The sequence below is a fragment of the Dermacentor albipictus genome, chromosome 6, assembly GCF_038994185.2.
Source record: "Dermacentor albipictus isolate Rhodes 1998 colony chromosome 6, USDA_Dalb.pri_finalv2, whole genome shotgun sequence".
NCBI lineage: Eukaryota > Metazoa > Arthropoda > Arachnida > Ixodida > Ixodidae > Dermacentor > Dermacentor albipictus.
In genome coordinates, this window is record NC_091826.1 from 125,500,234 (window position 1) to 125,520,694 (window position 20,461).

The following is a 20,461-nucleotide window of genomic DNA, read 5'->3' on the forward strand; positions in this document are numbered from 1 at the left end:
CCCAAATGCAAGATGGTGCATTTCGGAGATGGGCTCGAATCCCGGAGGTTTGTTTGTGAAAACAGCTTTCTGTGCTCTCTGGTGACTGCGAAGCTCAGAATGAAGCGGCATCCTCACGACAACGGTCTCCGTCAAAGTAACAGAATGAGCGGGCGTGCAAGATTACCCCTAAAGCCGAAAGCACATTCAGAGGAAATACATTATGCTCTTGTCGGCAAAAAAACAAAAAAAAACGTGATGAGTAACGAGCGGTGTTGTTGAGCGAGGCTGTAGACGGACAATGTCACCATGGACAGGACCACGGTCCGATCCCGGTGCTCAGCGGAAATAAATATCGACAGCGTGTCAACTAGCATGCAATTGATACTTCATTAAGGTCGTTGCGTGTTTGTGTTGTGTCTAGCAGGAGCGAGTAGTGTAAGAGATGACACTGGAGAGAAGGCGGTGAGAGAAGTCTGCGAAAAGTAATTGAGGATAGCCATATTGAACGTCGACGCCATGTTGAATAAAGCCTGCGCCTTCAGTTGCTTAGCCGCCAGAGAGGCTTGAGTGGTAGCATACCGCTGGGCGTATTTGGTAACCACAGCGATAAACACACACTTTGCGGAAGTAAACAAAGGAATGGGATGTAGTGAGTTCGCCGCCCTTTTCGAGCTCTGGCATAGTTTGAAAAATGAATGTGGCGAGTACGACGCACAAAATAGTTTATGTCAACCCGAATGAATCACAGCGTGGTCATACTTGCGCGACACGCCATGGTGGCCTGCCACTAGAACATCATGAAGTTGCAGCGATGAGAGTTTTCATTGGGTACTTCAGAATAAAAACGAGCACATCAGAGACGTCCGAGGGACATTTCTAGGGTACAAGAGCACAACGCCCCCCCCCCCCCCCAAAAAAAATAAAGAAAATATTGTAAATCACGAATATATAAGCTTACGAATAGGGACATCATAAAATCGAGCACTACGGCGCTTGTTGATCTTGTTTAGCATGACGTCAGCATTTCATTCAGCGTTTATCTCTGAGAAAATGAGTTGAAGTTCCGTTTATTTGCATCACAGTGGCAGGCGTACTCAGGCAAACATTGACAGCATTTCATTTCGTGTGCATTGAGAGTGCCTGTCTACTCGGTGGAGATAACGTATGACAATGACAACAAACATAGAAAGCTTTGCTTACATCGATTCGCACATACATGGGATCCGCATAATTTTTTATTGTCTATTTAAATGCTTAGGAATGGAGCTCATTAACGAAGTATTTCCATTCATAGTGAGAAAAGTGGATGTCGTATCCACAGTAGAATTGATTTAAATAGCTTTAATCCCATGGACATTATATCGTTGCCAACTTCCGTGGGATTGGAGACGTCAAAACGGGATACACTTGACAGGGAAACCAGCAGGTTGAGGAACGGCAAGAAGGCCGACGCTTGCACAAGACCTCAGGGACATAAAACGACTTTTTGAGCAGCTTGGTCAGGGGGCCACGCAATGGTTTACACGTCTATTAAAGATCCTCCAAAATATGAACAGAGGCCGACAAAAATGCTGGCATTTTGGGAAAGGTGAAAACACTGGAACTTTCAGGACAGCATGAGCCTAAATATAAAAGATGACTTAGAAATAAGAAACCATAGCGTTGACAGGGTGGCCAAATTCTGGCACAAATAAATTGCCTGTTGAATCAGTTCAGCTGAAGCGCTATGGTGCGAAATAAGGCGAGAATGTCGGCAAGTGTTGAACAAAGGTCAAGTAGGTCCTGTGGCCGACGCCAGCGCTCGGCAGCTGTCAAGCGACTGCTCGTATTAGCGAGATGTCTGGTCGTCAGTAGTTACAGTATGATTCGGGTCTGAAATATTAGACGCGGAGTCCATCACATTGAATACACTGCATTCTACGGTGTCATTTTTCAACAGATGGTACCGATTCTCGCGCAATGAGGATGGGAACAAATTCTCTGCCGTGCCGGCTGTCACCTTCCTCCTACTGCCAACATTCCTTCTCCTCCGTAGTTGCTTAGCTTTTATTGGGTTCGGCTGCTAATCACGAGGTCTCGGGACCGAATCCCAACCACGGCAGCCGTATTTAATTGGGTGTGAAATGCGAAAACCCGCGTACTTAGGGTCGATTCCTGAATGGTCGATAGATTGCTGTTTTTTTACTTCTAAAGTTTTGTGCGTGACTCAGCGTGAATGACCTACATAAGGCAGGCTTGCTGCGAAAATAAACTTAGTTGGGAGTGGCGCCGGTCTTGTCGTTTGTGTTCTTCTTCCTAAGTCCTGGTCTTCTGCGCCTTGCCTTTACTACTTGAAAAAGTTCTTATGTCATGTCCGAGCTCGTTACGTTTCGTCGAAACGTTGCGAGCAGCGTATACGGCATTCTGATTAGAAGCGGGACTAGGAATGTATTCCGAACAGTTCGGACTTTTCGTTTCTGAATTAAATAATGATTATAGTGCCTCTATCTTTTCCTTTTCTTTTTCATTTGTCAATCAGTTTGAAGAAACGGCTTGCTACGTTTCCGACGAGCCAGTCACTATCTCATTGTTCATTTTCCGCCTAACCGCTCACGCGTGTGATCAGCTGCGGTACGTTTGTTCTTGCCGCACAAAATTAAAATTTCGGGCGTAGATGGTCTGTTTTTTGCATCAGGTTGCAATAAAGATGTCTTATCGCTATCAATCCCCTACTGCATGGGCCAGCACAAAACGTTCTGCTGCGAACATTCATTTGCTGTCGGTGAAGTCGTCACCTACGCCTCGGCATATTGATTCCATTCACTTATTCTTGATACGTGAAAGATAGAGCGCGTGTAAGTTTGACCTCCTTTGCATCTTTTTTTTGCCGATAATCAACCGAATGGAACGGCCTGCCCCGTCACATAGCCGAAATCACCTGTTCATCGACGTTTGCTGATAAGTTTAATACTAATATTCTTCATTGAACTCTGTGGCCACTAATTAGAACAAAAAATATTTGTTAACCCCACTCCTTATATAATACCCCCACTGTGGAGTCCTTAAGGAAATAAAAGGGAAAGTATGTTGGGGTGGGTGTGCGTAGGGTGTAAACTGCGAGGAACTTACTATGCGAGCAAAACGTTGCTGCACCTTCCTTACTGCTTAACGAGCGATACTAACTCTTGCCTATGATAGGGAATTGAAGTCCTTTCTATGGACTTTAGCAATACAACATTGGCGGATGAGCGCATATTTTGATCCTCGAGAAAGCCGTGCATCGTGAAGGGCTGGCTACTCAAGCAGTCTTTGAGTAGCAGGTATCCGAGGACTTGGCCAGACAGATATGATAGTCACCAATGTTGCGGCCAATTACAGCACATGTAATCCCTTTTGTGTTCCCCATTTTGTAGCATGAATGAAGTACAGTGCGTCAGCTATCACAAAGTTGCATTTGCTACAGCTGATCGCACTGGAACATGGTATACGCGGTAATGGTTTCGCATTCGTGCGCTTTCATGTCTGAGGCCATGCACGGCACACCGCATATAGGGCCATCTTGTTTCTTTAGAGCAAACTTTTCCGCGAAAAGGGCCTACGCATCGGGATAGGTGTCCTGCCAAATGTCATGGATTTTAGAGATTATTGAGGAAGGTTTAATGAATCGTCGATGGAAATTGTAGAAGGCTCTGGAGAACGGGTACAAAAAGTGGGGAACAGTTGCGAAAGAGTAGGCTTATAATGCATTTATCCATCCATCATGCCACTATCAACCACGTGCTCGAAAGGCCAATGTTTTTATTCACATTGCAGTACAAATGAGGATGGTTTGCATTAGAAAATAAATAAAGAGCACTTTTTTATAGGAAGTAAACCACGCATACTGTTAGGAATGGCCTGCCGACGTGGCAACATGCGTGTTTTCTCAGCCAGCTGCCGCTGCGAGCGTTGCGAGCTTCCCCGAAGACAACCATGGAAGCCTATCACAATTGCTGCGGTGACTCATTTCGCAGGGACCTCGAGGTGCCGCTTCAACACCCCCTCGGCGCCGTTGTGACTGAACACGATCGGCGGACCAACTATTGTTACTGAACCCGCCACCGCCGATATGGTCTCTCTGCAACAAGAAGAGCTTCCCTAACAAAAGGTTGCTTTGCGGTACGTGGGCTTCAGAATTCGTCACAGTCTGCTGACACTCGTGGCGACCACAGGACGCCAGACAATGGACAACCGGCGGCCCCGCTGCGGGGGTCAGCTAGGGAAACCAACGCCCCTTTCCAGACGTATGCGCCGAGTTCTGCGAAGCCCGTCTAACTTCGGAGGGGGGCAGTGAAACCTCTGCGGAATGTGTGTGTGTAAACCCCCTTCCCTCAAAGGTGGGCCGGCCACGAGGACTTTCTACGCTGACTGGTCGAACGTTTCCCTCACCTAGGGATCTAGGGAAGACGGAGTGTTTATAAGCAGCTGTTTGTCGCTGCTAGTGTGTGCTCGTCATCGTGATCGTGCTCATGAGCTGTATGCTCGTCATCGTGCTCCGTGATCATACTCGTGAGCTGTGTGCTCATGCTCGAGAAGCAATCTCTTTGGAGCCTCGTGCTCGCATGTTGTATGCTTCGTCTTGCGTGCTCCATTTGGGAGCCACGCTTGACTTTCGAATGTATCTCTTGTTTAAAATGTAAATACTGTAAATAAACAGTGCACGCCTAAGTGCCGACGAAGAGTCAAGGTCCTCCCTACAACTACGACCGCCAACTCCAATGATACATGGGCATGCTGACGAGCAAACACAATGTATCTCCGTGCTCAATTAAGACTTTCTTATTAAGGATTTAAGTAATTAGCTTAGTCTGCATATCACAAATGCGAAATTGGAAACAGTCAGAGTCAAGAGCATGAATGCACTCACTAGGAATCCTGAGCCTACAGCTGCTACGCAAGATCCGCGCTGGCGCTGCTTTCACCTGCTGCTAAGCACAATTAATTGGCCGGTCAAATAGCCATTATCGCGCACACTATCAGGCACCTGAAACGTTGGAACACATATGTGATTGCGCATCGTATATGCTGGAGAAGTTGACTCGGGCACTTCCCTAGCCAGCATTGGCAGGCAACCATTGTGGGAAGTTACTATTCTATTCCCATGGCCTGTTATTCAAACTGCAAGGCAGACAAGGAAAGTGTTGTTGAAATTCCTGCATGAAGTTGCGCTGGACGAGCGGCATTAGCAGGGCTGTGTTGTACTGTACGTAAGTAGCCACTCCTTCCCTTCTCCTAAGCATGATCAATCCTTACGTTGCACTCCCATTCCCTATTCTACAGCGCATGCAGAATGTAACATGCTAGAACGCATCAGTTCAGGTTAACCTCTCTGAGTAACCTGCAAATAAAACCTTTGCATGTCTGTAAGCCCAGCCCCCATTTCACAGCACTCATTCTCAGTAGTCCCGAAAAATGTTTACGGGCGTCCCATTAATGAGTTTTTGTTCCCACTAATGAGAACAGTTAGCGTTACCCGTGGCTAAGTAAAATGGTAATGAATTTTGTTATAGGGTGGACGATAAATATTACGAAACATGGTGCTAGTCGTAATATGCCTACGAATTAAACATGCATATCCAACACTCGTCAGTTTTAATTCCACAATTTCAGTATGTCCTCTTAACAAGATTGCTAGAAATGTAATAACATAAATTACGGCAGTAGTAGCGCAGTGCCATTGACACATCATTAAAGGCACAGATTGTCCAAATTTTTCCCTTTTCGGCTCCCCTCGTTCATTTCCCGTATTACATCGGGCTGCTGGCACGAATAAAGAGTTTTTCAGGCTTACCTTGATGTCAAGCAGCGCCTTCCAGCGCGGGTATATGAGCTCGACGATCGCCGTCTTGGCATGGGGAAGGAAGAGTGCGTTGGCTGTCACGGCGCCAAAGAGCCCCAACTGAAGCAAGGCCAGAATAGGTGAGATCTGGAGCGTTGCGGTAGGGAGCACCGTGTTAGACACTAATGATATGCATTCAGAAAGCTTGGCTTATCAGATTGCTCCTTTGCTACTTCAGTTATCTGCTGGCAATAAGTCGAACACTAAAGAAAATGAAGGAACCTCTTCAGCTCTTGAAGTTGTCTCGCAAGCCTTAACTCGGTTGAAATCAGTGCTGCGGCTTCTTAAAGGAAAGCGGAATATGTGGTTCTTTACCAAGAGCACGTGCCATCATTTTCTATGAAAGAAAACGAATCACTTGACACTGTCCAACAGCAACCTGAACCCGATCTCGACACCGTTTATGCTGTGTCATTGAGTTGAAAATGGCGTCAATTCGCCTTGTTTGCTTTGTTTTTTAAGCCAGTGCAGCTTTAGGACAGTTACAGTTGGCTTTAGTCAAGTAGGCGCAGGGCCCGCGACGTGGTTCGCGCTTAGGAATGGCTCAAAAATAACAGCATCCAGGGCTGCAGTACAGCAGGTGCTGTTGACGGGTGCCTCAAAGTACCTAGCCAGTCACGAACTATTCTCGAGCGCGACGATATTGAGTGCTAGCCCTTCTTATTGCAAGCCATCTCTAGTTCCGAAAACTCAACTTTATTATAGGAGTGATTAGCGCGTCCACGCGCCACTATTTACTATCAGCCTAGAACAATCGGCACTATCTCTTTCGGTGGTAAGTGAAACAACCAATGAGGCTAAAATGCTGCGTGTAGATAAATAATTTGACTTAGTAGTTCTGCGGAAACCCGCAAGGTGGAGAGAAGTAATAAATATTTATGACCAATAGCGTGAGGACATGAATAATTTATGACCTCACGCTTGCGCGAAGTGAGGGTCAACTTAACGTCAGTTTCAAGCTAAATAATATTTCTATCAATTTTGAAATCTGACACATCTGGCCAACAATAACAAACCACGTCGCATTGCTTTGGGCCGTACAGTCTGGAAATCCTGATCACGCTTACAGCGAAATTTTACTGATACACGAAACCGCAGTTGTCTATCTAGGTAAAAGCCGAGAGAACAACGACTTACACATAGTCCAACACGCACAAAGTGCTGTAGGCCACCGTGAAAGCCATCGTTGTAAGCAGCTCTGTCCAAATAATACCGAACTATGTGTATTCATTTCACGGTGTAGTCTTATTTCATTTGTTTAGCTGCTCCTTTCTTTGCCCCCCCCCTCCCCTATGTTTGATAACTTCCAATAAGTATCAACTGTTCTTGTTGATGTGCATATCTGACACTTTCAATGGCACAATGCTTCATGGAATATTTGAATAAAACGTGAAAGAAGGGTTCTGTGGTGAAGTGAGGCCTTTTCGCATTCGTTGCTTCTTGGATCTTTTATGGTGTTTTATTGTTTGTCTAATATTGCAGCACCAGTGATCTTCTTACTCTCATTCGTTTGTATACCTTGCCGACGGTAGCCACTCCATTGGCGGTGCAGACGAAGATCACAAACCAGGCGAAGATGTAGCACACTAGCAGCTCCCAACGTATGCCGCCGAGATCGTCAATGCCACTCGTCAGCTTCAACGCACCGAACCTGACGGATGTACAATGTAATGAATGGTGCGAAAGAAGAAATATAGATTTAACGTAGTACCAAAAACATATAGAACTCTAATTGTGGGAGAGAGATTATTACATGTTATCACAAAAACGAGCCATATCACTGAAAGACAGCGAACGTATTCGGCCGCCATTGTTCATGGCATTGCAGCCAATTACTCTGGTAGGGACACAAACAGCGACAAACAATATAGACTACCTGTCTCGATAGCCTAGGCAGATACAGGTTAAAGTATCCTGAGCAGGTGGACGGAATGTCAACCTGCTGTAAACTGTTACATCCAGCTGCCCTGCTGAAAACTGTTCCCAGAATTCACTCTCTAAGGCAAAGAGAAGGTCTCGGACAGGTTAAGGGATAAGATCAAGAAGATGACTAGTAAGCCTAATAACCACCCTGCTTAAACCAAATTAAGAATTCTGGGAGAATTTTTTAAAGTTTGAATATCGACGGTAATGCGATTAGCATTGAAGCAAGGTAGCGACACAACGTATGGGCACTGTCAGAACACGTGATGTATGAGCTGTGTATATAGTCGGGCTCCTGTCTCATGCCGCGGAGGTCACCAGGGGGAACTCTGGTGACCTCCAATGAGCTCTACATTCCTGCAGCTTTCAATATGTACATCTTTTCTCTCACTTTCTACGGACGCTCAATGTCTCTCGACAGCGTAAATTCTGTGCACCACTCACCCAAAATAAACAGAGAGAGAGAGAAGGAGGACAAACTCACACCAGGAAGGAGTACTCGGAGTGGTGCCGTGTCTCGTGGCATGGTTCTGAGACATGGGCCAAGTACATGGTGGTCGGCACGCGCACGTCGTGTCCGCACACTGTGAAGAATGTTTCGTTTGGGTCGGGCGGGAACGGCTGCTGCACGCTCATGTCGTACAGCTTCATCTTCTCCGCGTGACAATTGCGCTGCGGAGGTGCGCGATACATTAGGGATTTCCAGGTTTTCTGTCAGGAGACGTTTCCTCACAAACCCTCCCGCACTTTCCTGATGATGGCTGCTGGTGTCTGGCCTAATAGCTAAACACAGAACAGAGCACGCACAGCCAATAGACGCAGATGTCGCCTGCAACCATAGCGGTGGGAGGTTCTCTTCTCCATGGAATTACACAGTTAAAGGGCAAACGGTACCTAAACTGTATATATCCTCACTGCAAAAAACATGTGTCTTGAAGCGTAGAATTTCTCTATGAAAGCGAAGTTTTCTACACCTTCACTTTCGGCGTTTGGCGAATCAGCTCAATCGGTTTTTTTACCCTTTATGGCTGGCTGGTGGAAGAGAATATGCAAAAGTAAACTTGGTCAATCCCGGAGACACCGTAACCCTTGGTCGCTTTGGTCACGTGGGTGCGTGTCAAGGCTGTGTGTAGGGCAGACATGCAATAGCTATGCCTGGAAACGCGACGAAGTAGATGAACAGCTTTGCAACATTCAATTTTCTGCTTCACGAAAGTTTTGCATCAAGTAGATTTCCAGCACGTGCGTTGCACCCTGAAACATTGTCAACAAAAATAACGCGAAATGAGTCTAAACCGCTCTTGCCATGTTGCAGTCCCGTTGCTGGGTTTTTTTATGCTACGTGCAGGTCGGGTTAAGTATTTAATCTCCTACTCCCCATGTGTCTGCATGTAAAAAAATAGGAGTTTTTTTGCGTCTGTGAGAAGGTTGTTTGGGGGGATAGCCAGACTATTTTTTACTCTATTCACGAAGTTTTTGCGACTATTCCTGAGAGTTATTATTGAGACTTTACCGGTTATGTCGCCGAGTTTCGGCTTTTCGACAATATGTGGACTCATTTTCAATCGATGAGACCGCGTTTTGTTGTAGCGTACATAAGAAAAAAAGGCGACGAAACATCGCGATCGCTGGCTTCCTACGACAGCTGGAGCTTCAGCGCAAGTGAAACAGGCGTACTGCTTGCATGCAGACATAAACGAAAAAACGCGGCCATGCCCCGTACACTGCTTTCAATACTCCGCCAACTGGTAATTATAGACTGTTCAGTTGTGCGCAGTGGCGTAGCAACAGGGGGGGGCTGGGGGGCCGTGGGCCCCGGGTGCAGGGGCCAGTGACGGGGGGGGGGGGGGTTCATATAGGTCTGAAGACACCCCTCTTTCCGCCGGCTACACCCGGGGGGGAGGGGGGGTGACAGAATACCTATGGGCCCCGGGTGCCAGACGACCTAGCTACGCCACTGCTTGTGCGCCCAAGAAAGCACTTACAGGAACCGCACTGCCGTACGTACATCTCTTCGACCATCTCTTCGTTATTTTGGTGAATGCACCACCACGGCATGTTTTCCGATAGCTTGGCCGTGCCTGTCACCGAGTATATATTGTGAGGGCTTGCGGAGTATAATAGTGGTATTTAATCACGTGGTCTTAAACTCCCTATGTGGGGTTTCCACTCATGTGATCTAAAGCTTCATACGTCGCAAAGTCGGCTAATGACATCCTTTACTAAGTTTATTAGAGGTGGTAGCAACATGATGTAATGTAGCGCATTTTACTCCAGCATGCCAACATAATTTTTTAGTAGGAGAGAGATTCTAAGCCGCACGGGGGCCGAGAACGACAATCTCGGCTCATTTTTGCTAAAATTATAGTGTTTCTTTTTTAAAGTTTAATTTTCGTTAAGCGGGACCACCATTTCCTTGACCCACGAACCCAAGTCACTTCACTATAAGGAACGTGACTGGGATCCTTGTGACTCCTGAAACCCCAAACTTGGCCATGCCTGCAGACAACGCAACGAAGATGCAGCCAGATAAGTGTCATCGTGTGCTCCAGCACTTTGCAAATCACGTACAGTTTATAGTCTATTTAGAAGGAGGAGGTTATCATAAAAGCAGGTAATGATTTAGGGAGCTTCATGAAAAACGCGAAACCCAATACACGCCGAACCAGAGGGACTCTAGCGCGGTGGCCATCCGGACGCCAGGTTACAGACTCCATTCTCAGCGCCGTAGGTTACGTTGTGAGGTGGACTCAAGCGCAGAAACGCTTTTGCGTTAGATAAGGGTAGTGCCAGGTTGTCAAAATGAATTAGAAACCCTCCAGTACGCGAATATTCATCGCTTGCTCTACAGTTTCGAGACGTGAAGGTTCCTAATTTCAATTTAGCCCGAATGAACGGTGACGGGATACGCGAATGCAGTACTGACAACATTTACGAACAGCACAGACACAATATTTCAGGAAATGGTATCCACACAACCTAAAATACAAGGAGTCATTCCTTGCATCGCTAAAATGGCATACAGAAATACAATGATATTTTCAAGGCTGCACAGATCTGAAAATATTTGTTAAATAACTTTTAAGTAAATGAAAAAAAACGGCAAGCTCCTCTCGGTTTCAATTCTACAAAACCATTTGAACACGGGTAGTGATTGCAAATTTTAATGGTTCTATGGTGCGTGTGCACGCTAGGTCAATGGAACACGAGGGTTGCAGGAAGCAATATGCGTCTCAAAAGATTACAGGCAGTTGCTAAGAAAGGCCAATAGTGATTGTGCACTGTACTTTGCCAGTGCACCTTGCCCGTGAGCATACCAACCAATCCGGACACTTGAGCCACGACCTCTTCTGCACCCAATGCTCAAGAGGGGTGAATATGGGAATCGAGCGGCCGTACGTCGGAGCCGTAACAGCCTGGTTGGCCACCTACACGAAGTTTAGTCAGACCAACGCTTCCTGTGCCATCGATCAGAGCATGTTTCCCTTACTTTCAAATTACCATTGCGAATAACCAATACCTTCTTCCAATAGTGCAATAACAGGGAGTAGGCCTGGAAAACCCCGGACGAAACAAAAACATGGCAAGAACTTGAGACTGGCTCCAACCAAATAACTGAATTTTATTAGCCCGACGTTTCGGAGCCCATTCGGCTCCTTCTTCAGGGGGTTGTTCTTCGGGGGGTGGCGGTGTGCCTCTTTTAAAGCGTCTTTTTTGAAGAAAGGAGGGGGGGGGGGAACACGGGAGGTGGGGAGACACTCCACAGACGGAAAGGTGGGGGGGAACAAAAGGAAAGGGGGGTTTGTGTTGTTGACCGCTTCCAAGGAGCTGCGATGACCGGTGCTGGGTGGAGTGCTCACGAGGGTGCCCTTGATGGGCCGCGGGGGGGGGGGGGGGAGGTTACAGGGTCGCGCCGACGTTCTGTGTTGGTGAAACGAGCGGGAGTCTATCTGGCTGTGCGTCCTTTTCTTCTTTTCGTCATGTCGCCAAGGCCATGGACATAGACCGAGGGTAGGTTGCCCTTCACACGGTTTATGTTATTCTCCGTATTCTGAATGTGCCATGACTCCAGTAGTAGTCTCTTTCGCCAGTTCGTTTCTGTTTGAAGGATTTCAGTTTCCTTGAAAGCAATTTTGTGGTCGGCGACTTCAGAGTGTTCCGCGACGGCGCTGCGAATACGGTTGAATGTCCTGACGTCGTTCTCGTGTTGTCTGATCCTTTCTTTTAGATTTTTGGTTTCCCCGATGTACGACGCCGGACAGTCAGCACAACTGATTTTGTAGACGACGCCTTGAGCTTTTTCTTTTGGTGGACGATCTTTTGGTTTAGGGAGGAGGATATTGAAAGTGTTTATTGGTTTGTGCGCCACTTTGAGGCCTTCTTTTTTTAATATTCGGCTGAGCGCTTCGCTGGTACCTCTGATGTACGGGATGGACACTCGCTTCTGGGGTTGGGGAGAAGTAAACGGCTGAAGGTCCCGCATTTTGTTTCTGCGGGAACAAAATGCGGGACCTTCAGCCGTTTACTTCTCCCCAACCCCAGAAGCGAGTGTCCATCCCGTACATCAGAGGTACCAGCGAAGCGCTCAGCCGAATATTAAAAAAAGAAGGCCTCAAAGTGGCGCACAAACCAATAAACACTTTCAATATCCTCCTCCCTAAACCAAAAGATCGTCCACCAAAAGAAAAAGCTCAAGGCGTCGTCTACAAAATCAGTTGTGCTGACTGTCCGGCGTCGTACATCGGGGAAACCAAAAATCTAAAAGAAAGGATCAGACAACACGAGAACGACGTCAGGACATTCAACCGTATTCGCAGCGCCGTCGCGGAACACTCTGAAGTCGCCGACCACAAAATTGCTTTCAAGGAAACTGAAATCCTTCAAACAGAAACGAACTGGCGAAAGAGACTACTACTGGAGTCATGGCACATTCAGAATACGGAGAATAACATAAACCGTGTGAAGGGCAACCTACCCTCGGTCTATGTCCATGGCCTTGGCGACATGACGAAAAGAAGAAAAGGACGCACAGCCAGATAGACTCCCGCTCGTTTCACCAACACAGAACGTCGGCGCGACCCTGTAACCTCCCCCCCCCCCGCGGCCCATCAAGGGCACCCTCGTGAGCACTCCACCCAGCACCGGTCATCGCAGCTCCTTGGAAGCGGTCAACAACACAAACCCCCCTTTCCTTTTGTTCCCCCCCACCTTTCCGTCTGTGGAGTGTCTCCCCACCTCCCGTGTTCCCCCCCCCCCCTCCTTTCTTCAAAAAAGACGCTTTAAAAGAGGCACACCGCCACCCCCCGAAGAACAACCCCCTGAAGAAGGAGCCGAATGGGCTCCGAAACGTCGGGCTAATAAAATTCAGTTATTTGGTTGGAGTCAGTCTCAAGTTCTAATCAATTTCCCAACCAGACAGGCAATTCTGTCGAAATGTTTAGCTTCAAAAACATGGCAGTTTTCAGTACTTTTTGCCGACATTATGTAGAATCCAGAAGTGCAGTGTATATATACTACACTTCTGCATACTAGGCTAGTTTCAGAAGCAGCGAGGCACTAAGGCGAACAATAGGTAAGCTCTCCCAAGTAACAAATGACCTAATAAAGAAAAGACAAAACCTGTCGTTGTCTAACTCACGAAGTCAAATATAACTCGCTAAAGGGTCAAAATTGGTCAATAAATTTTCCACAAAATTATAACGTGACAAAATTTGAGGAAGCCGTAAGAAATGACCGCGATATGAAATCAGTGAGAAGCACACATGGCAGAGTAGGAGGCAAGATGCGTGCACTGAAAGATAAGCAGGGTAATGTCATTAGCAATCCTTATGATATACTAAAAGCAGCAGAACAAGTCTATTCTGAGCTGTACAGTACCCAAAGCCGTCACGCTACGTACGTTCTAAGTAGTGGTGATCACGATACAGAGGCTCTTTTCTATGACGAGCGATGAAGTTAGAAGGGCCATGCAAAACATGCCTTCGAGAAAAGGCGGCGGATTATTATCGAATAAAATCGATTTAATCAAAGATGGAGTAGATAACGTGCTTGAAAAGCTTGGGCCCCTTTACACGCGCGTTGATAAAATTGCATAAACAGGCCTGGAGTGCGGCCTGATCCCGGTGACCAAAACCGGTAACGCACTCCCTCACCAGACAAGGATTGCCCACCCTTGTGCAGTATTTGGTCATAACCTCCTATATGAGAACAACAATCAAACCCTGGCCCTCAGACACCAGCAGCTGCGAAGCAACTGACCACGGTGGCGGGTAGACCTGTGACTCAGCAAAGGGTGCTAAGAATCTCTGGGCCCGGAGAGGCCGCCATTGGAATCTGAACCTCGAAAAGTTTAACGCTAGTACGTTATCTAGTGAGGCGAGCCTAGCAGTCCTATTGGAGGAATTAGCGGACACTAAATGAGATATAATAGGGCTCAGTGAGGTGAGGAGGACAACAGAAGCATATACACTGCTAAAAAGTGGGCACCTCCTGTGCTACCGGGGCTTAGCGGGGGATGAGAACTAGGACTCAAATCTCTGATTAATAAGGATATAGCTGGTAACATACGAGAATTCTATAGCATTAACGAGAGAGTGGCAGGTCTTGTTGTGAAACTTTATAACAGGTACAAATTGAAGGTCGTACAGGTCCACACCCGTATATCCAGTCATGATGACAAGGAAGTCGAAAGCTTCTATGAAGACGTGGAATCGGCGATGGGTAAAGACAAAGGAAATACACTATACTGATGGGCGACTTCAATGCCAAGCTAGGGAAGAAGCAGGCTCAAGAAGAGTCAGCGAGGGGATATGGCATAGGTTATAGAAATAGCAAGGCAGAATCATTAGTAGAGTTTGCAGAACGGAATAATATGCGAATAATGAATACGTTCCTTCCGAAAGCGGGATAGCCGAAAGTGGACGTGCAGGAGCCCGAATGGTGAGACTAGAAATGAAATAGACTTCGCACTCTGCGCTAACCCTGGCATCATACAAGATGTGGACGAGCTCGGTAAGGTGCGCTGCAGTGACCATAGGATGGTGAGAACTTGAATTAGCCTAGACCTGAGGAGGGAACGGAAGAAACTGGTACATAAGTCGATCAATGAGTTAGCGGTAAGAGGGAAAATAGAGGAATTCCGGATCAAGCTTCAGAACAGCTATTCAGCTTTAGCTGAAGACGAGAAGCTTAGTGTTGAAACAATGAACGACAATTTTATGGGCATCATGAAGGAGTGTGAAATAGAAGTCGGTGGTAACATCGTTAGGCAGGATACCAGTAAGCTATCGCAGGAGACGAAAGATCTGATTAAGAAACGACAATGTATGAATGTTTCCAACCCTATAGCTAGAACAGAACTGGCAGAGCTTTCCAAGTTAACCAACAAGCGTAAGACAGCTGACATAACGAAGTATAATATGGATAGAATTGAACATTCTCTCAGGAACGGAGGAAGGCTGAAAGCGTTGAAGAAGAAACTAGGAAGAGGCAAGAATCAGATGTATGTGTTAGAGACCAAGCCAGCAATACCTTTAATAATATGGATGAGATTGTTCAAGTGGCTGAGGAATCCTACACGGATATATACAGTATCAGTGGCACCCACGACCTTAAGGAAAGAGAGAATAGTGTAGAGGAATTTGACATCCCCCAAGGTACGCCGGAAGAAGTAAAGAAAGCCTTGGGAGCTGTGCAAATGGGGAAGGCAGCTGGGGAGGATCAGGTAACAGCACATTTGTTGAAGGATTCTGGGCAGATTGTCATAGAAAAACTGGCCACCCGGCATACGCAATGACTCATGACATCGACCTTAATGGAACCTTGGAAAGACGCTAAGATAATCCTAATCCAGAAGAATGGAGACGACAAAGTCTTGAAAAATTATAGGCCGATCAGCTTGCTGTTCGTTGCCTACAATGTATTTACTAAGGTAATCGCAAATAGAATCAGGAATATCTTAGGCTTCTGCCAACCAAAGGACCAGCCAAGATTTTGTAAAGGCTACTCATCATCATCATCATCATCATCATCATCATCATCGTCATCGTCAGCCTGGTTACAGCCACTGCAGGGCAAAGGCCTCTCCCATACTTCAACTACCCCGGTCATGTACTAATTGTGGCCATGTTGTCGCTGCAAACTTCTTAATGTAATACGCCCATCTAACTATTTGCCACCCCCTGCTACGCTTCCCTTCCGTTGGAATCAAGTCCGTAAGCTTCAATGACCATCGGTTATCTTTCCTCCTCATTACATGTCCTGCCCATGCCCATTTCTTTTTCTTTATTTCAACTAAGATGTCTTTAACCCGCATTTGTTCCCTCACCCAATCTGCTCTTTTCTTATCCCTTAACGTTACACCCATCATTCTTCTTCCCATAGCTCGTTGCGCCGTCCTCAATTAAGGCAGAACGCCTTTTTTAGGCCTCCAGGTTTCTGCCACATACGTGAGTACTGATAAGGCACAGCTCTTATTCACTTTTCTCTTGAGGGATAGTGGCAACCTGCTGTTCATGATTTGAGAATGCCTGCCAAAAGCACCCCCGCATATTCTTAATCTTCTTATTGTTTCAGTCTCACGATCCGCATCCGTGGTCACTACCTGACCTAAGTAGATGTATTCCCTTACCACTTCCAGTGACTCGCTACCTATCGTAAACTGCTGTTCTCTTCCAAGACTGTTAAACATTACTTTAATTTTATGCAGATTAATTTCTAGACCCATTCTTCTTCTTTGCCTCTCTGAGTCAGTGAGCATGCATTGCAATTGGTCTCCTGAGTTACTAAGCAAGGCAATATCATTAGTGAATCGCAAGTTACTAAGGTATTCTCTATTAACTTTTATCCCCAATTCTTGCCACTCCACGTCTCTGGATACCTCCTGTAAACACGCTGTGAACAGCATTGGAGAGATCGTACCTGCCTCTCTGACGCCTTTTTTATTGGGATTTCGTTGCTTTCTATAGGGAGGACTACGGTGGGTGGGGAGCCGCAATAGATATCTTTCAGTATTTTTACATATGGCTCGTCTACAGCCTGAATCCGTAATGCCTCCATGTCTGCTGAGGCTTCGACTGAATGAAACGCTTTTTCGTAATCAATGAAAGCTATATATAAGTGTTGGTTATATTCCGCACATTTCTCTATCACCTGATTGATAGTGTGAATATCGTCTATTTTTGAGTAGCCTTTACGGAATCCTGCCTGGTCCTTTGCTTGACGGAAGTCTCAGGTGTTCCTGATTCTATTTGCAATTGCCTTAGTAAATACTTTGTAGGCAATGGACAGTAAGCTGATCGGTCTATAATTTTTCAAGTCTTTGGCGTCTCCTTTTTTATGGATTAGGATTATGTTAGCGTTGTTCCAAGATACCGGTACGCTTGAGGTCATGAGGCATTGTGTATATAGGGTGGCCAGTTTTTCTAGAACAATGTCCCCGCCATCCTTCAACAAATCTGCTGGTACCTGATACTCCCCACCTGCCTTCCCTTTTTGCATAGCTCCCAAGGGGTTATTTACTTATTCCGGCGTTACTTGTGGGATTTCAAATTCCTCTAGAGTATTCTCTCTCACATTATCGTCGTTGGTGCTACTGGTATTGTATAAATCTCTATAGAACTCCTCAGCCACTTGAACTATCTCATCCATATTAGCAATGATGTTGCCGGCTTTGTCTCTTAACGCATACATCCGATTCTTGCCAATTTCTAGTTTCTTCTTCACTGCTTTTAGGCTTCGTCCATTCCTGAGAGCCTGTTCAATTCCATCCATATTTAACTGTCTTATGTTAGCTGTCTCACGCTTAATTAACTTAGAAGGTTCTGTCAGTTCTATTCTATTTGTAGGGTTATAGGCTTTCATAATTTGGCGTTTTTTGATCAGATCTTTCATCTCTTGCGATAGCTTACTGGTATCCTGTCTAACAGAGTTACCACAGACTTCTATTCATCATCATCATCAGCCTGGTTAAGCCCACTGCAGGGCAAAGGCCTCTCCCATATTTCTCCAACAACCTCGGTCATGTACTAATTGTGGCCATGCCGTCCCTGCAAACTTCTTAATCTCATCCGCCCACCTAACTTTCTGCCGCCCCCTGCTACGCTTCCCTTCCCTTGAAATCCAGTCCGTAACCCTTAATGACCATCGGTTATCTTCCCTCCTCATTACAGGTCCTGCCCATGCCCATTTCTTTTTCTTGATTTCAACTAAGATGTCATTACCTCGCGTTTGTTCCCTCACCCAATCTGCTCTTTTCTTATCCCTTAACGTTACACCTATCATTCTTCTTTCCATAGCTCGTTGCGTCGTCCTCAATTTGAGTAAAACCCTTTTCGTAAGCCTCCAGGTTTCTGCCCCGTAGGTGAGTACTGGTAAGACACAGCTATTATAGACTTTTCTCTTGAGGGATAATGGCAACCTGCTGTTCATGATCTGAGAATGCCTGCCAAACGCACCCCAGCCCATTCTTATTCTTCTGATTATTTCCGTCTCATGATCCGGATCCGCCGTCACTACCTGCCCTAAGTAGATGTATTCCCTTACCACTTCCAGTGCCTCGCTACCTATTGTAAATTGCTGTTCTCTTCCGAGACTGTTAAACATTACTTTAGTTTTCTGCAGATTAATTATTAGACGCACTCTTCTGCTTTGCCTCTCCAGGTCATTCAGCATGCATTGCAATTGGTCCCCTGAGTTACTAAGCAAGGCAATATCATCAGCGAATCGCAAGTTACTGAGGTATTCTCCATTAACTTTTATCCCCAATTCTTCCCAATCCAGGTCTCTGAATACCTCCTGTAAACATGCTCTGAATAGCATTGGAGAGATCGTATCTCCCTGTCTGACGCCTTTCTTTATTGGGATTTTGTTGCTTTCTTTGTGGAGGACTACGGTGGCTGTGGAGCCGCTATAGATATCTTCCAGTATTTTTACATACGGCTCATCTACACCCTGGTTCCGTAATGCCTCCATGACTGCTGAGGTTTCGACAGAATCAAACGCTTTCTCGTAATCAATGAAAGCTATATATAAGGGTTGGTTATATTATTCCGCACATTTCTCTGTCACCTGATTGATAGTGGGAATATGATCTATTGTTGAGTAGCCTTTACGGAATCCTGCCTGGTCCTTTGCTTGACAGAAGTCTAAGGTGTTCCTTATTCTATTTGCGATTACCTTAGTAAATAGTTTGTAGGCAACGGAGAGTAAGCTGACTGGTCTATAATTTTTCAAGACTTTGGCATCCCCTTTCTTATGGATAAGGATTATGTTAGCATTTTTCCAAGATTCCGGTATGCTCGAGGTCATGAGGCATTGCGTATACAGGGTGGCCAGTTTCTCTAGAACAATCTGCCCACCATCCTTCAACAAATCTGCAGTTACCTGATCCTCCCCAGCTGCCTTCCCCCTTTGCATATCTCCCAAGGCTTTCTTTACTTCTTCCGGCGTTACCTGTGGGATTTCGAATTCCTCTAGACTATTTTCTCTTCCATTATCGCCGTGGGTGCCACTGGTACTGTATAAATCTCTCAAGAACTCCTCAGCCACTTGAACTATCTCATCCATGTTAGTAATGATATTGCCGGCTTTGTCTCTTAAGGCATACGTCTGATTCTTGCCAATTCCTAGTTTCTTCTTCACTGTTTTTAGGCTTCCTCCGTTCCTCAGAGCATGTTCAATTCTATCCATATTATACTTCCTTATATCAGCTGTCTTACGCTTGTTGATTAACTTCGAAAGTTCTGCCAGTTCTATTCTAGCTGTAGGGTTAGAGGCTTTCATACATTGGCGTTTCTTGATCAGATCTTTCGTCTCCTGCGATAGTTTACTGGTATCCTGCCTAACGGAGTTACCACCGACTTCCATTGCACACTCCTTAATGATGCCCACAAGATTGTCGTTCATTGCTTCAACACTAAGGTCCTCTTCCTGAGTTAAAGCGGAATACCTGTTCTGTAGCTTGATCTGGAATTCCTCTATTTTCCCTCTTACCACTAACTCATTTATCGGCTTCTTATGTACCAGTTTCATCCGTTCCCTCCTCAGGTCTCGCCTAATTCGAGTTCTTACCAACCTATGGTCACTGCAGCGCACCTTGCTGAGCACGTCCACATCTTGTATGATGCCAGGGTTAGCGCAAAGTATGAAGTCTATTTCATTTCTAGTCTCGCCGTTCGGGCTGCTCCACGTCCACTTTCGGCTATCCCTCTTGCGGAAGAAGGTATTCATTATCCTCATATTGTTATGTTCCGCAAACTCTACTAATAACTCTCCCCTGATATTCCTAGTGCCTATGCCATATTCCCCTACTGCCTTGTCTCCAGCCTGCTTCTTGCCTACCTTGGCATTAAAGTCGCCCATTAGTATAGTGTATTTCGTTTTCACTTTACCCATCACCGATTCCACATCTTCATAGAAGCTTTCGACTTCCTGGTCATCATGACTGGATGTAGGGGCGTAGACCTGTACAATCTTTATTTTGTACCTCTTATTAAGTTTCAGAACAAGACCTGCCACCCGCTCGTTAATGCTATAGAATTCTTGTATGTTACCAGCTATATGCTTATTAATCAAGAATGCGACGCCTAGTTCCCTTCTCTCCGCTAAGCCCCGGTAGCACAGGACGTGCCCGCTTTTTAGCACTGTATATGCTTCTTTTGGCCTCCTAACTTCACTGAGCCATATTATATCCCATTTACT

General features: G+C 46.0%; 1 protein-coding gene across 4 annotated transcripts in view; it reads right to left on the bottom strand.

The window, feature by feature from the left end:
• Window positions 1–20,461, bottom strand: part of LOC135899412 (sodium- and chloride-dependent glycine transporter 2-like) — a 204,790-nt gene that overhangs the window by 129,213 nt on the left and 55,116 nt on the right. For 3 of the 4 annotated variants that reach the window (XM_065428652.1, XM_065428651.1, XM_070541316.1), the window contains exons 5-7: window positions 8,247–8,434; window positions 7,358–7,490; window positions 5,792–5,926 (exon numbers count right to left, since the gene is read on the bottom strand). In XM_065428652.1, coding sequence (XP_065284724.1) covers window positions 5,792–5,926; window positions 7,358–7,490; window positions 8,247–8,434 — 456 coding nt within the window. The remainder of the gene's footprint in view (window positions 1–5,791; window positions 5,927–7,357; window positions 7,491–8,246; window positions 8,435–20,461) is intronic. The other variant, XM_065428653.1, reaches the window with a different exon arrangement.